This window comes from Phocoena phocoena, chromosome 3 (genome assembly GCF_963924675.1).
Source record: "Phocoena phocoena chromosome 3, mPhoPho1.1, whole genome shotgun sequence".
NCBI lineage: Eukaryota > Metazoa > Chordata > Mammalia > Artiodactyla > Phocoenidae > Phocoena > Phocoena phocoena.
Genome location: NC_089221.1, coordinates 166,032,027 through 166,044,820, shown reverse-complemented (window position 1 = coordinate 166,044,820; position 12,794 = coordinate 166,032,027). Strand labels below are relative to the sequence as shown.

At 53.5% G+C, this 12,794-nt stretch overlaps 1 protein-coding gene across 7 annotated transcripts in view; it reads left to right on the top strand.

Annotated features, from left to right (window-relative positions):
• The window catches only part of DNM2 (dynamin 2), a 92,250-nt gene that overhangs the window by 56,673 nt on the left and 22,783 nt on the right, over positions 1-12,794 (top strand). For 5 of the 7 annotated variants that reach the window (XM_065873937.1, XM_065873932.1, XM_065873934.1 and 2 more), the window contains exons 8-12: positions 3,479-3,614; positions 4,840-4,907; positions 5,519-5,657; positions 8,032-8,118; positions 10,425-10,495. In XM_065873937.1, the coding sequence (XP_065730009.1) occupies positions 3,479-3,614; positions 4,840-4,907; positions 5,519-5,657; positions 8,032-8,118; positions 10,425-10,495 (501 nt within the window). Of the gene's footprint in view, positions 1-3,478; positions 3,615-4,839; positions 4,908-5,518; positions 5,658-6,754; positions 6,894-8,031; positions 8,119-10,424; positions 10,496-12,794 lie in introns of all 7 variants that reach the window. The other 2 variants (XM_065873938.1, XM_065873933.1) reach the window with 1 other exon arrangement.

The window sequence follows — 12,794 nt, the reverse complement described above, 5'->3', positions numbered from 1 at the left end:
GCTTTCTGCAGCGCCAGCGCTGGCCCCTTGCAGGCTTTAGGAGATCTGGTGTAGTGCTGCAGAGGCCACGGCCTGGGGCTAAACCTGGGCCTGATGGGCAACCACAGGCAGGTGGCCACACCCCTCTGAGCCTCATTTTCTTCGCCCCTAAAATGACGACCGCAGCCCGCAGCGGCTCTCAACGTCACGTGGCCATTGGGGAATCTTGTGAAGACGCTTTTGGGGCCCTTGGCGGGGCGGGCCAGGGGACACCCTCCACGACAGCACCCATCCCCCAAGGTTCGTGTCATCTTTCACCAGTGCCCTGAGGCCCGGCCCGGGTGGTTTTGACATCACAGCGGAGGTGCACGGCTATCATCTGCGGCCCCTCAGCGAGGGCTGGTGTTCCTTCTTTAGCGTCTTATCTGCAGTCCCAGATCCTCCTGCAGGCTATGGGCCACACAGACCAGCGTTCAGCAGAGGCCCTTGCTTCTTCCTTCCCTGCTGGCGGGCGTCCCTTTGAATGGCTTGTTGTGTGACCTCCTCCTCGGCCTTTATTATAAAAATGACTGCCTTCACGTGTACAGAGGGTGAAAACTTCCCCTCCCTCCTCTGCACCACGGTTCCTGTCTCCAGGCTCTTTTCTTACCAGAGAATGAGAACAGTGGCATCAGACTAGCCCCCAGTTCTCTCGCAGCTGATGGAAGTGGCATCGAGAGCCTTCCATTTCCCACGGCCGCCTGGAGTATCCCATACGCTCTTCCCGTGACCCCATGCCCATAGGGGACGTTCGGGTATTTTTTTGCTGCTTCGATAGATGCTTCTCAAATTCATTGTCGAGCTCACAAGCGAGGATTCCCGCAGGGCAGACTCCTAAAAGAGGGCTCACTAGCTTGAGGAGAACTTGAATTTGAATCAGTAGCGCTTCCGTGGCCTCCAGGGGGCCCCATGCCCGCTGGCCCTCCCGGCCTGGTTCTGGGCACCCCCTCAGGTCCCACACAGGTATATATGGTATGTGGCTCACTTGGAGCCAGTGATAGGAAAGCTAACTGTCTACTTTAATCATCCTCGTTACCATGATCGATTGTTCTGAGTCGAGCTTTTTCCTCCCAGGCACAGCTTGGTCCTTGCTCCATGTTGGGGAACCAAGTTATACAATGACCTTCACCTCAGCTCCATCCTGTGCATAGAACACAGGTCACTTAAAACCCTAGCAGGTTTTTTTCCCCAAGCAGAGGTGATCGGGGACATTTTTCAAACCAGCCCTTGTCCCTCAGCTTTTGTGTTTTGCGCCTGGATCTCTCTCCTTCTAGAACTAGGATCAGGAATGCACGTTCCCTAGACGTGCAGTTGTGGCTCTAAACTCAGGACCGTTCATCTCTAGGGACCGCTGGTCAGTTTTAGATATCTTACCTGCCCTGTACCTTGGTGTATTTATTTGCTGTGGCTGCAGCAAAGTACCACGAACTGGGTGGCTTAAACTAAAATAGAAATTTATTGGGAATTCCCTGGCGGTCCAGTGGTTAGGACTCTGTGCTCTCACTGCCGAGGGCTTGGGTTCAATCCCTGGTCAGAGAAGTAAGATCCCACAAGCCCTGCAGTGTGTCAAAAAAAAAAAAAAAAGAAAGAAAGAAAGAAAAAGAAATTTATCATCTCATAGTTATGTACACTGAGTGTCCAAAATCAGGGTGTCGGCAGGGTTGCTTTCTTCTGTGGACTTCGAGTGGCTTGCTGGCAACTTTGGGGTTCCCAATCTCTGTCTTGTCTTCACATGCCGTTCTCCCTGTGTTGTGTGTCCAAATTTCCCCTTTTTCTAAGGACACCAGTCACAGTGGCTTAGGGGCCCACCCTTCTCCAGTATGACCCCATCTTAACTAATGACATCTGCAAAGACTCTTGTTTCCAAATAAGATCACATTCTGAGGTACTGGAGGTTAGGACATCAACATGAATTTTGGGGGGACACAATTTAACTCATGACATTTGGTAAGTATGCTCTCTGAGTGCAGCTTGGACTCCAGGGCCCCTGGGAGGCTGATGCTCATGGATGCTCCGTCTTTTCCCTTCCGAGTCTGGCAGCAGCTGGCGTGGTCTTCATCCCGCTGCCTAAACCACTCCCTGCTCCATACTCTGTCCTTGCTGTAGTGCTCAGCCTTTTACGACCTTGGCCCTGATGAGGCCACCGTTCAAGGTCCCCATTCCAGGTGCAGCATTAACGTAGGCCTTTTTGTGTCTCTGGGAAGGAAGTCAAGCGTGGGCGCTGTCTGCTTCACGTGGGCAGAGAGCTTCTGGGGATCTGGGACGCCCTGTGCGTGACCCCCTGGGTGTTCTGGAAGAACCCCATCCACTGGTGGCCGAGGCTGGCAGCTTGCAGGCATCAGCTGTATTTGCCCGTAAGAGCCGGGCTTCTCTGTGCCAGGGAACTGCCAGCTCCCTGCTGCCAGCCCAGTGCGGGGCTGGTCCCGATTGGAGCAGCTCCTCTTCTGGGGAACCTCCACACAGTACTTGAGGAGATCCACAATTGGGGGAATGGAAATGAGGAAATGATTCAGACAGACAGTGCAAGGGACTGGGGAAGACAATTAGAAATGCTAGAGAAGACCAAAACACTGATAAATATCTTGGTTCTTTACCGTTCACTTCCTCACAGCACTAATCAGAAATACTCGGAGACACTTTTTTTTTAAGGGCTGGGCTGGGTTCTAAGGGGCCACGCGTGGCGTTACCACATTTCGTCAATTAGGTGTGCACTTAAAAAACATTTTTTTTAACTTCTCAAACCAGATGATTCAGATGAATTACCATTAATTGGCAACAGTTTTCTTTTTGGGGGCTGTCCAGGGCCATTAGTGCATTTGGGGACCAATGCCTGCTTTGAGTTGATGAAATCTAGAAACTCCTTAAATCCTTATTACAGTGACCCTGTGTGGAAGTGCTGTTACAACCAACCCACTTTGCAGATGAAGAAACTGAGGCTCAGAGGGGCAGAGCCACCTGTCCAAGGCCTCTCAGCCCTTCAGTGGTGGAGTCCTGACCCAAACAGACTGGGAGGTGTCGGGAACCAGTGGAAGCCACCTGAATTGTGTGCAGGGGCTCCCTTTTCACGTTACGGTCCTGCTGGATCAGGCCAAACCTCAGGGCAGAGATTGCTAAACTGTGACCCCCAACACACACCCCGTACCTCCCTCTTGCCATCTGCAAAATGGGAGTAATAACTGCCCCCCCCCCCCCGAGCCCCCAACTCAATGAATGAATAGTCGTAGCAGGCCTATAGAGTGGGCCTGGTGTGTAGCAAGTGCTTGCCACTGGCTGGCTGCTCCTGGATTTTGTCTGGTTTTGCTGCTAAAAAATAAAAAGATGGGTGTTCCCTGGTGGCCTAGTGGTTAGGATACAGTGCTTTCACTGCGGAGGAAAGTAAGCCACGGCTTAACCAGGGACATAATTCCGGAGCTGTGTTAAAACCTCTGCTTTGACCTTCGGGTCTTCTGTTTCCTCATAGGATGGTCCAGCAGTTTGGGGTGGACTTCGAAAAGAGGATCGAGGGCTCTGGAGACCAAGTGGACACGCTAGAGCTCTCCGGGGGTGCCCGGATCAATCGCATCTTCCACGAGCGGTTTCCCTTCGAGCTGGTGAAGGTAGCACTGCCCGGGCCAGGCCCTCTGGTCAGCCTTGACCCTCCTGCTCAGTCCACCTTGAACCCGGCCTCCTCCCAGGCCACGAGGTCTCGAGCTCCCACTTACAGGCCCGGGCCTCCTTCCCTGAGCTTAGAGATTTCCAGCAGAGCTCTATGAAAAGTTCCATTTTCTTCCTCTGAATACATGTTCTTTGCAAAGTACGTAGAAAATATAGGTAAATTCACGTGGGAAAATGTCCCCAGCATGTGGTTGAAAGGGAAAAAGCAGATCATGGAGCCAGCATGTACAACAGAACATACAGATGATAGTTACAGCATCCTTCACATGAAATCATACACGCATATCTAGATGTGTGTCTTTTTGCAGAGACAGACCTGCAAGGATATTCACAAAATGTCAGCTCTGGGTGCTGGGATTGGAGGTTTTCTTTTTGTTTTAATTGCTTGAAGTTTTATACTTTTTTACAGTGAGCACGTACCATCTTTGTAAAAACCAGTCATGTTCTTTTCAATAGAAGAGCAAAAGCTAAAAGGAAAAAAACACCCATAATCCTAACACCTACAGACAACGCCTCTTAGCACCTGGATGTGTGTCCTTTGAGAATTATTTCTGTGCAAATGCAGGCAAAAAGCCTCCCTGCGTCCACAAACACAATACATATATTCATCCATACCAGTGTGTGCGTATGTATTTTTTTTTAAATTAATTACGCACATTTGTATTCTTTTTTTTTTTCAAATGATTTGCCATCTTTCCAAACTAGTATATACATTTCATGCATTGTCAATGGCAGAACACTATCTTATTTTATGACTGTCCCATCGTTCATTTAACCAGTCTCCCATTTCACGGCATTTAGGTTCTTTGCACATTTTTCAGCAGTTACGGATGGTTTTGTGAATGTAGCTAATCCTTGATTAATTCCTCAAGGTAAATTCCTAGAGCTCTTAAAAACGACCCTGTGACAGTATAGGTATGTTTTGATTTGTACTGCCACGTAGCCCAGAAGAAAGTTTGAGTTGAGTTTCCTTCCAAGAGAGCAAGAGTGTTAGTTTCAGAGCATCCTTGCTGAAACTGAGTTTTAATGTTCTTGAAAATTTGACCAATTAAATATTCTGCCCTGTGAATGTAAATGGTACACAGGAGGTGACATTCCCTAGGTACAGACCTGATGTGGCGGTGCCTCAGGTACCTCCTTGCGTGTGTTTGGTTTGTCTCTTCTCAGATGGAGTTTGATGAGAAGGACTTAAGACGGGAGATCAGCTACGCCATTAAGAATATCCATGGAGTCAGGCAAGTTCCACGAGGGGAGGCGCCGTGTTCCCTTCTCCTCCATGGTGCCACCCTGCAGCGAGTCAGTCCCCACGATCCTTGGGGTGCCCCAACTGGGGGGGCCTGGAGAGGGCTCTGGGATGGTTTGCAGTAGCTGTCAGTCTCTCCCTCTGGGTCTCCAGAGGCACTCGAGGGTGCATGTGCTTAGTTCTGTGTGGATCTGTCGTAAGCCCCGCGGCTGTCCGCTGCCCTTGGGTTAAACATGGGTTAAAGGGCCCAGTTACCGTGGTCAGCCAAGTCAGAAAGCTCACTGCAGATTTGCCCTGGGGGGTGGGGAGGAAGTCAGACCCAAGGCACGATTGCAAGAACCCCAGCATTTGTCCCCGTCATGGGTGCCCCGGACTCCTCCTGGGTCCCCACCGTTTTGCTCCCGCCCTCCACGCTTGTGTCGCCGTGGGGTCCTCACATCGCCCTGGGGGGTTCTAGGTAGCGGACACGGGTGTCCGACCCCCAGACTTGCTGCAACCTTGGCTCTCTTGGGAACCCAGCCCGTGCCTATGAAATCGCTGACCGTGCTTTGTTTCTCTCTGACTTATCTCCCCTGCCCCCTCCCCGGGTACGGATGGTTTTAGGACCGGGCTCTTCACCCCGGACTTGGCATTCGAGGCCATTGTGAAAAAGCAGGTCGTCAAGCTGAAAGAGCCCTGTCTGAAATGTGTCGACCTGGTTATCCAGGAGCTAATCAATACAGTTAGGCAGTGTACCAGTAAGGTATTGGACCCTCGGCAGGGTGACTCCTGGCCTTGTGGAAACGGGGCTGTGGGAGTTTGGTATCAGGCTCCCGATGGCTGCTTGGCCTTTGCCCCGCTGGTCCCCCTCCCTCCCCTTCCCAGATTGCCTCAGTTTCCAAGAACGTGGCCTCTACCCAGAGGCTGGGGCAGAAGCGTTTTGGCCTGGGTGCAGCCTGGGGGTGCCAGGCCTCCAGATTCCAGACTGGTGGGCAGGGCTCCCTGGGACCCTGATACCAAGCTTAGCATGTGTCTGATGGGGGTCTTGCTGGGCTGTCGCTTTGCTGTCTTCTGGGAAGCAGAGAGGGACCTCGCGTCACCTGCTGGAGGCCAAGCTCCCTGAACCTCCCTGCCCCTCACAAATGCCTTCTTGACAAATGCCTGGCACCCTCAGGCTTTCCCGGAGCCAGCCACTTCTCTGTCCCCAAGGCGCCGAGAAAGGCCCAAACGCCAGCAGCCTAAGGAGTGCTCAGCCCCGGGCTCGCCCCTGACAGCCTCCACCAGCTCCCGCAGGAGCAGTGCTGTCCCCAGGCAGTGGCCCTCGGACCCCCAGCCTGGTTCCCGGGGCAGCACATGTTGGCCAAGGTGCTGACGCGCTTCCTAGTGGCCAGTTTGTGCTTGCACGTCCCCCATGGCCGTGGAGCTCTGGGTCGGCCTTCCAAGGCAGGAGTTTCTGCTTCATCCTTCTGTTCTCAGTCTGGAAAAGCCCACATTTGCTTCTTAAGCTTCTTCGATTGGAAAAGGGAAGGGAAAGAAACCCAGGTGGTTTGGAGACGTTCGTCCTAGAGCCCATTGTCACAGATAAGAAAAGGCAAGGCCTCCCCAAACCTTTAGCTGTTCGTAGGCTGACTCCCACCCGTAGCACTTTTATAATTAAACCCCAGACTGAGCCCACCCCTTGGACCCAGGTCGCCTCTTGATCCGAAGCAGCTTCCGGGGCAAATGCGGGCGCAGGCTCCTCCATGCATGTCACTAACCAGCTGACTCTCGTTTCTTCTTTCTCTGTCTCCCGTCCCGCGTGTGTGGCCTGCACTGCCCCTGGGTGTCTTTTTACCTCATCCCGCCCTCCGCATGACCCAGGACGGGGCTCTTCACCCCCGACATGGCCTTTGAAGCCATTGTGAAAAAACAGATTGTAAAACTCAAAGAGCCGAGTTTGAAGTGTGTTGATCTCGTGGTCTCAGAACTGGCCACGGTCATTAAAAAGTGTGCTGAGAAGGTAACAGAAGGTTTCATTATTATCACCTATGCCTCTGTCCCCCATCTCCTCTTTCCCATCGTGAGTCTTAACCCAAGCATCTGGGAAACTCTGCCTCGGCAGGAACCCCCTTCCGTGGGCCAGTGGTCGCTTGGAGACATCTCAACTTTGCCTTGGCTGACACAAGGGGGTGGGCCAGTCGCACTTGGGTTCCACCTTTGCATCTTGGGCCTCTGACGGGGATGGAAGGCCTTTGATGTCACCAGATGCACTTACTAAGCAGGCAGCAGGGATGAGTGTCCATGCCCATCCCTGGAACGCTTTGAGAAAGGTGGTTTCCAAACTGCCACCAACGCGGTGAAACACTTCGCCCGCGTGCTGGTCTGCTTGTTCTTACATCACAAGGCACCTGAGAATTTTTCAGAGTTCCTTGGCGGTCCAGTGGTTAGGACTCTGCGGTTCAGGTTTTGATCCCTGGTCAGGGAACTAAGATCTCACAAGCCGCGTGGTGTAGCCAAAAAAGAAAATGGAATTTTTCCTCTAGTGATTTTGACCATTGGCTCTATTTTTCCCAACTCGTGGTCTTTCCCCAAACCATGGAAGGTGGGCTTCTGTGCGTTGGGTTGGTTGCTGCTGCAAAGGCTGGGGCAGCGGGGGTGCCAGGGGAGTGGATCCCAAAGGTGAGATGATTGGGAGCAGTTTTGCACCCCCCGCAAGGGAGTTCCTCCGAGGTTGATGGCCCAGATGCTGGCCCTCCCCCCATGCTAGAACGGGCGCTGCTGTGCACTCCTGAGCTGCGCTCGGGCCCTCGCCCTGGCGGCCCGGGGGCTTTCATTACACTGTGTCCTTGCTCTCACCCAGCACTTCGAGGGAGGGGGGTGGCTGTCACCAGCTTTCTCTGCCACTTTCCACCTCCGAGACGCATTCTCGAAAAGCACCTCTGCTTGTGTGCGGGCACCCTCTCGGTCTCTCCGGCCCACCGTCCCCTCACCGTCCCCTTCCTGTCTCCCGGCTGGAGCAGCTCTGAGACAGGAGTGGGGTGGGGAACCGGTGGGCACACTCCACGTCACCCCCCCTCCTCCCATGTTCTCCGTTTGGCTCACTTTGCTGCCCAAGCCACGAGGACCCAGCCGACGCCGCCACTCTGCTTTCCCTCCAGCTCAGCTCCTACCCCCGGTTGCGAGAGGAGACCGAACGAATCGTCACCACTTACATCCGGGAACGGGAGGGGAGGACCAAGGACCAGGTACTGGCTTTTTGTTTCATTCTTCAGATACAGTTTATGTGCAGTAGATCTTGGTCGTGCAGTGTGAGGTTTTTTTGTTTGTTTGTTTTTTGCGGTACGCGGGCCTCTCACTGTTGTGGCCTCTCCTGTTGCGGAGCACAGGCTCCGGACGCGCAGGCTCAGCGGCCATGGCTCAGGGGCCTAGTCACTCCATGGCATGTGGGATCTTCCCGGACCGGGGCACGAACCCGTGTCCCCTGCATCGGCAGGCGGACTCTCAACCACTGCGCCACCAGGGAAGCCCTGTGGTAGCCTTTTGATCCTGTGTCCCTTCACTCTGCACCATGCATTCAGGACTCATCCCTGTTGTTTGTGGTGTAGCCACAGTGTGTCTCTTAGGACTGCCAAGTAGTGTTTCATGGTGCACATGGACCACAGCCTGCTTACCCATCCACCCACCAGAGCATGTTTGAGTGCTTTTTGTGTTTTCACACTGTCCTATGAAGACTATCATAAGCATACCCAAAGGTAGAGAGTGAGATGCCCCACACAGCCACAGTTCAAGTCTCACCTGTCACCTGCTCAGCCCGGGGCTGTCATCCTGCCTTCATGTGGCCCGACACCTGGTTTGGGTTATTTCCCCCATGGTGGTCCACTGTGTTCTCTCTCTCTCTCTCTCTCTCTTTTTTTTTTTTAAATTGAAGTATCGTTGATTTACAGTGTGTGCCAATCTCTGCAGTACGGCAAAGTGACTCAGTTATACACATATAGGCTTGCTTTATATATATATATATATATATATATATATATATATATATATATATATATATATATATATATAATTTTCCATTATGGTTTATCCCAGGAGATTGGCAGCTGTTTATTCAAGCTGTTTATTTATGGAACCGAAACAAGCCCACCTGTTGTATTTGGTTGTGAGATCACCTTGTTTAGAACAGTCCCTCTCCCCTCAACATTGACGGAGAAGAAACTTGCTCATTTGTCCTTCACAGGGTCCCCCATTCCCTCGAAGCTTCTGTAACCTGGAAGTTTTGTGAAAAGCTCAAGAGATTCTAATTTGTTTTGTTGTCATGGTTGGCAAGAATGCTACTGTCCCTTCCATACACACCAGAGCCCCCGGTTGCCCCACTGTTGTCATGGCTGGGCTCCAGGGCAACAGGACTCAGACCTTTTAAACCAGCGACAGTGTCTCCCGTGGACGGAGCGCCCCAGCATTTTCCAACAACCCCCCAAGATCCGAGTGCCTGGCCCGCTTTATGCTTGAGGGTTCAGAGGCACAGTGAAGTGACAGGGCTGTTTAAGGGCCCATGTCTTATCTGAGACGACATCCTGGCTGGCTGGTGTGTGCCTTTGTGCCCGTGTGTTTCATTTTAATGTCCTTACCTGGCCAAATTACCTTTGCCAGTTTTTTGTTTGTTTTTAATTTTACCTAAGTATAGTTTTTCTGTTTTTTTTTTTTAATTTTATTTATCTTTGGCTGCGTTGGGTCTTCATTGCTGCGTGCAGGCTTTCTCTAGTTGCGGCGAGCGGGCGTTGCTCTTCGTTGCGGTGCGCGGGCTTCTTATTGTGGTGGCTTCTCTTGTTGCAGAGCATGGGCTGTAGGCACGTGGGCTCAGTAGTTGTGGCTCGCAGGCTCTAGAGCAGGCTCAGTAGTTGTGGTGCACGGGCTTAGTTGCTCTGCAGCATGTGGGATCTTCCCGGACTAGGGATTGAACCCGTGTCCCCTGCATTGGCAGGTGGATTCTTAACCACTGCGCCATTAGGGAAGTCCTTTACTGAAGTATAGTTGATTTACAATGTTGTTTAATTTCTGCTGTACAGGAAAGTGATTCAGTTATCCATGTATATACATTCTTTTTCATATTCTTTTCCATTATGGTTTATCACAGGCTATTGAATATAGTTTCCACCTTTGCCGTTTTAATGAGGCACTTATAGCATGCCGGGCACTACTCTCAACATGACATATTGTGACCTACGTAAGCCTTTGCAGTGAGGCCTTACTGCCCTACTCCAGGCCTCGGAGGCCGCACTGTGGCTACCACATTGGGCTGCCTCACTCTGCTCTTTTGGCCCAGTCTTTCTCACTTGTGAGGCCTTGGTGTCTGGAAGCACCCATGCCCCCTTCCCTCTGCAGATGGACCCCAGGATATGGGAAGGAGTGGGTGGGTGATCACTCTTCTAACTGGGAAACAGTGTGGTTGTTCCGGGGCACCCCCTGCTGGCGGGTGTGGGAAGTGCTCTGGCAGCGGCCACTCCCTGCCACGCTGGGCTCTGTACTCACCACGACCCCCGCTTTCCCCCAGATTCTTCTTCTGATCGACATCGAGCAGTCCTACATCAACACGAACCACGAAGACTTCATTGGATTTGCCAAGTATGTACTTTTCAAGATAGTGGCTGGTGGGGTGGCATGAGTGTCCACCCTCAGAGCCACGCCTTGAGAAAGGCGGTCAAGTTGGGATTCCGCTCCTGGGCTGGGGCACGAAGGTCTCTCTGTCATGGGTCCCCAGGTGAAGCACGGGGCAATGGAGAGCATCTGGAAGCTTTGCTGGGTAGCAGCGACCCTCCAGCCTCCTTGTCCCCAATGCACCTCTTGTGGGGCACCCCCATGGTTAGTTTAAGGAGGAAAGGGCGGTCCAGTGGTCAGAGGCTTCAAGAAAGGGCAAGGCTAACTAGCGTTCAGTGCCTACTTTCCTGCAGGACTTCTCAGAGCCTTTCGTAGACTCACATGCAGCTTTCCCAGTCTCCCCCACGTGCACTGGGCCCTTTCACTGAGCAGCTCAGGGGCTCAGGGCTCCAGGGGCTGCTCTTTGGGAAGTGCTGCCAGGATTTGCATGGCTTCTGTCCATATGCTGTAGATTTAAAACTAGAACCTTCCACGGCACCCGGATAAGGGGCCAGAAGAGCAGGGCGCTGATTTCAGCAGGATATAAATATAAATGCTGGTGGCCTCCAGTGTCACCCGCTGATGCCATCAGCCCCTCGCCTCGGTGAGTATCACACAGATTGTTCTGATGGCTCACGAAGGTCCTCTTTCCGGAGCCTGATAGAATAACAGGTGGTTGGTAGCCAGCCTCCTTGTATTTGTTTAGCCGGTATCGCTGGTGTGCTTTCACTGCACCAGGCCCTGTGATAACAGCAGTGAGCAGGCCCAGACCCAGGTCCCCACCCTGAAAGGAAGGTCCTGCGCCAGGGACAGAGCTGCCCCCAGGCAGTTAAGACACAGTGTGGTCAGTGCCGAGGTGGGGCTGTCCACCGCCCGTGGGAGTCCGGAGGGTGGCATTGTGGCCTGGCCTTGGGGCTGCAGGGAGGAAGGGGCTAGGAGGCTGGGCAAGAGGGTCTTCCTGTCCAGGGTCTCTGCTGGCTGAGTAGTTCCCTGGGTAGACATTCATCAGTGCACTCAGCTCTTCTGTGCTGGACACGTGGTTGGTGAGTGGAATGAACGAATGAGTGAGCGAATGAATGGGGGGCATGATTAGAAGCTGCTGCCCCAGCCCAGGTGAGCTGAGGGCCCCGGCCGGACTGTCCCTGCTGTGGGGAAGGCTGAGGGGCCCTGGCCGGGCACTGCCCCTCAGGCTGGGCTCTCAGCCTGGGGAAGCAGCCCCACTTGCTCCTGCTCCCCCAGCAGCCGGGTGTGTGGGGCCTGGAAACGCCAGTCCCCCTTTTCAGGTTGCTGCTGTTTTCCTCACCTTGATGTCTCTGCTTCTCACACTTCATCCACAGTTCCTTCTCACAATCTCTCCTGTTTTTCCTTTGACCACTCCACTCTTTCCTCTGGATTCCTGGGCCTTCCCACTTCCCCCAGCTGTTACTATACTGAGCAGCTGGTGACCGGGTGGGTATTGCCTGCTGTGTGCCTTTTCCCTAGTGTGTGAACGGGGGACGCCCTGGCTGGGGGCGGGGCCCAGGGTGCCAGGCTCCACCCGGCCCAGGCCCAGGCCCCGGCCCTGGGTGGGATGTCGCAGGGGCCCCTGGAATAGCCACGGAGCACTGCCTTTGTCCTAGGACGGTGAACAAGCCAGACTTGGGCCTTGCCTTTTCAGAACCCCGAGGCTGAGAACCCACACGCTGTCGTTAAGCCAGTTCTCATAAGGAGGATGACAGTGGGAAAGGAGGGCAGGTGGAGGGGCTGTGGGAGAGGGCAGTGACGGATGAGGCTTGGAGAGGCCTTCCCAAGAAAGTCATGACAGCCAGGCGGTGGGGCCAGCGTGGGGTCAGAGAGCACTGGAGACAGGGAAGGAAGGCTGAGAAGCAGGAGCATGAAGGCCAAGGCGAGGTGGAGGGATGAGGTCACGGCCTCGTCACAGGAGGGCCTGCAGGCCAAGGGGAGCACTTCGGATTTTCCCCCAGCACACACCACACACACACACACACACAGACACACACATGCGCACACCACACACACCCACCACATACACACACACAGACACACATACACTCACCACACACACACCACACACACCACGCACACAGACACAGACACACCACACACACAGACACAGACACACACACACACCAAGGAGGCAAGGGAAAGAGGGGCTGCGAGGCATGTGTGAGACCCAGGAAGCCCTTAGGAAGTAGAGCATCTGGGACCTCACCGGCACCCAGACATCACTGTGAGTGGCTTAGCTCTGTGTCCTTCAGACACTTGATCCACCTCCTTGCTGTGCGTA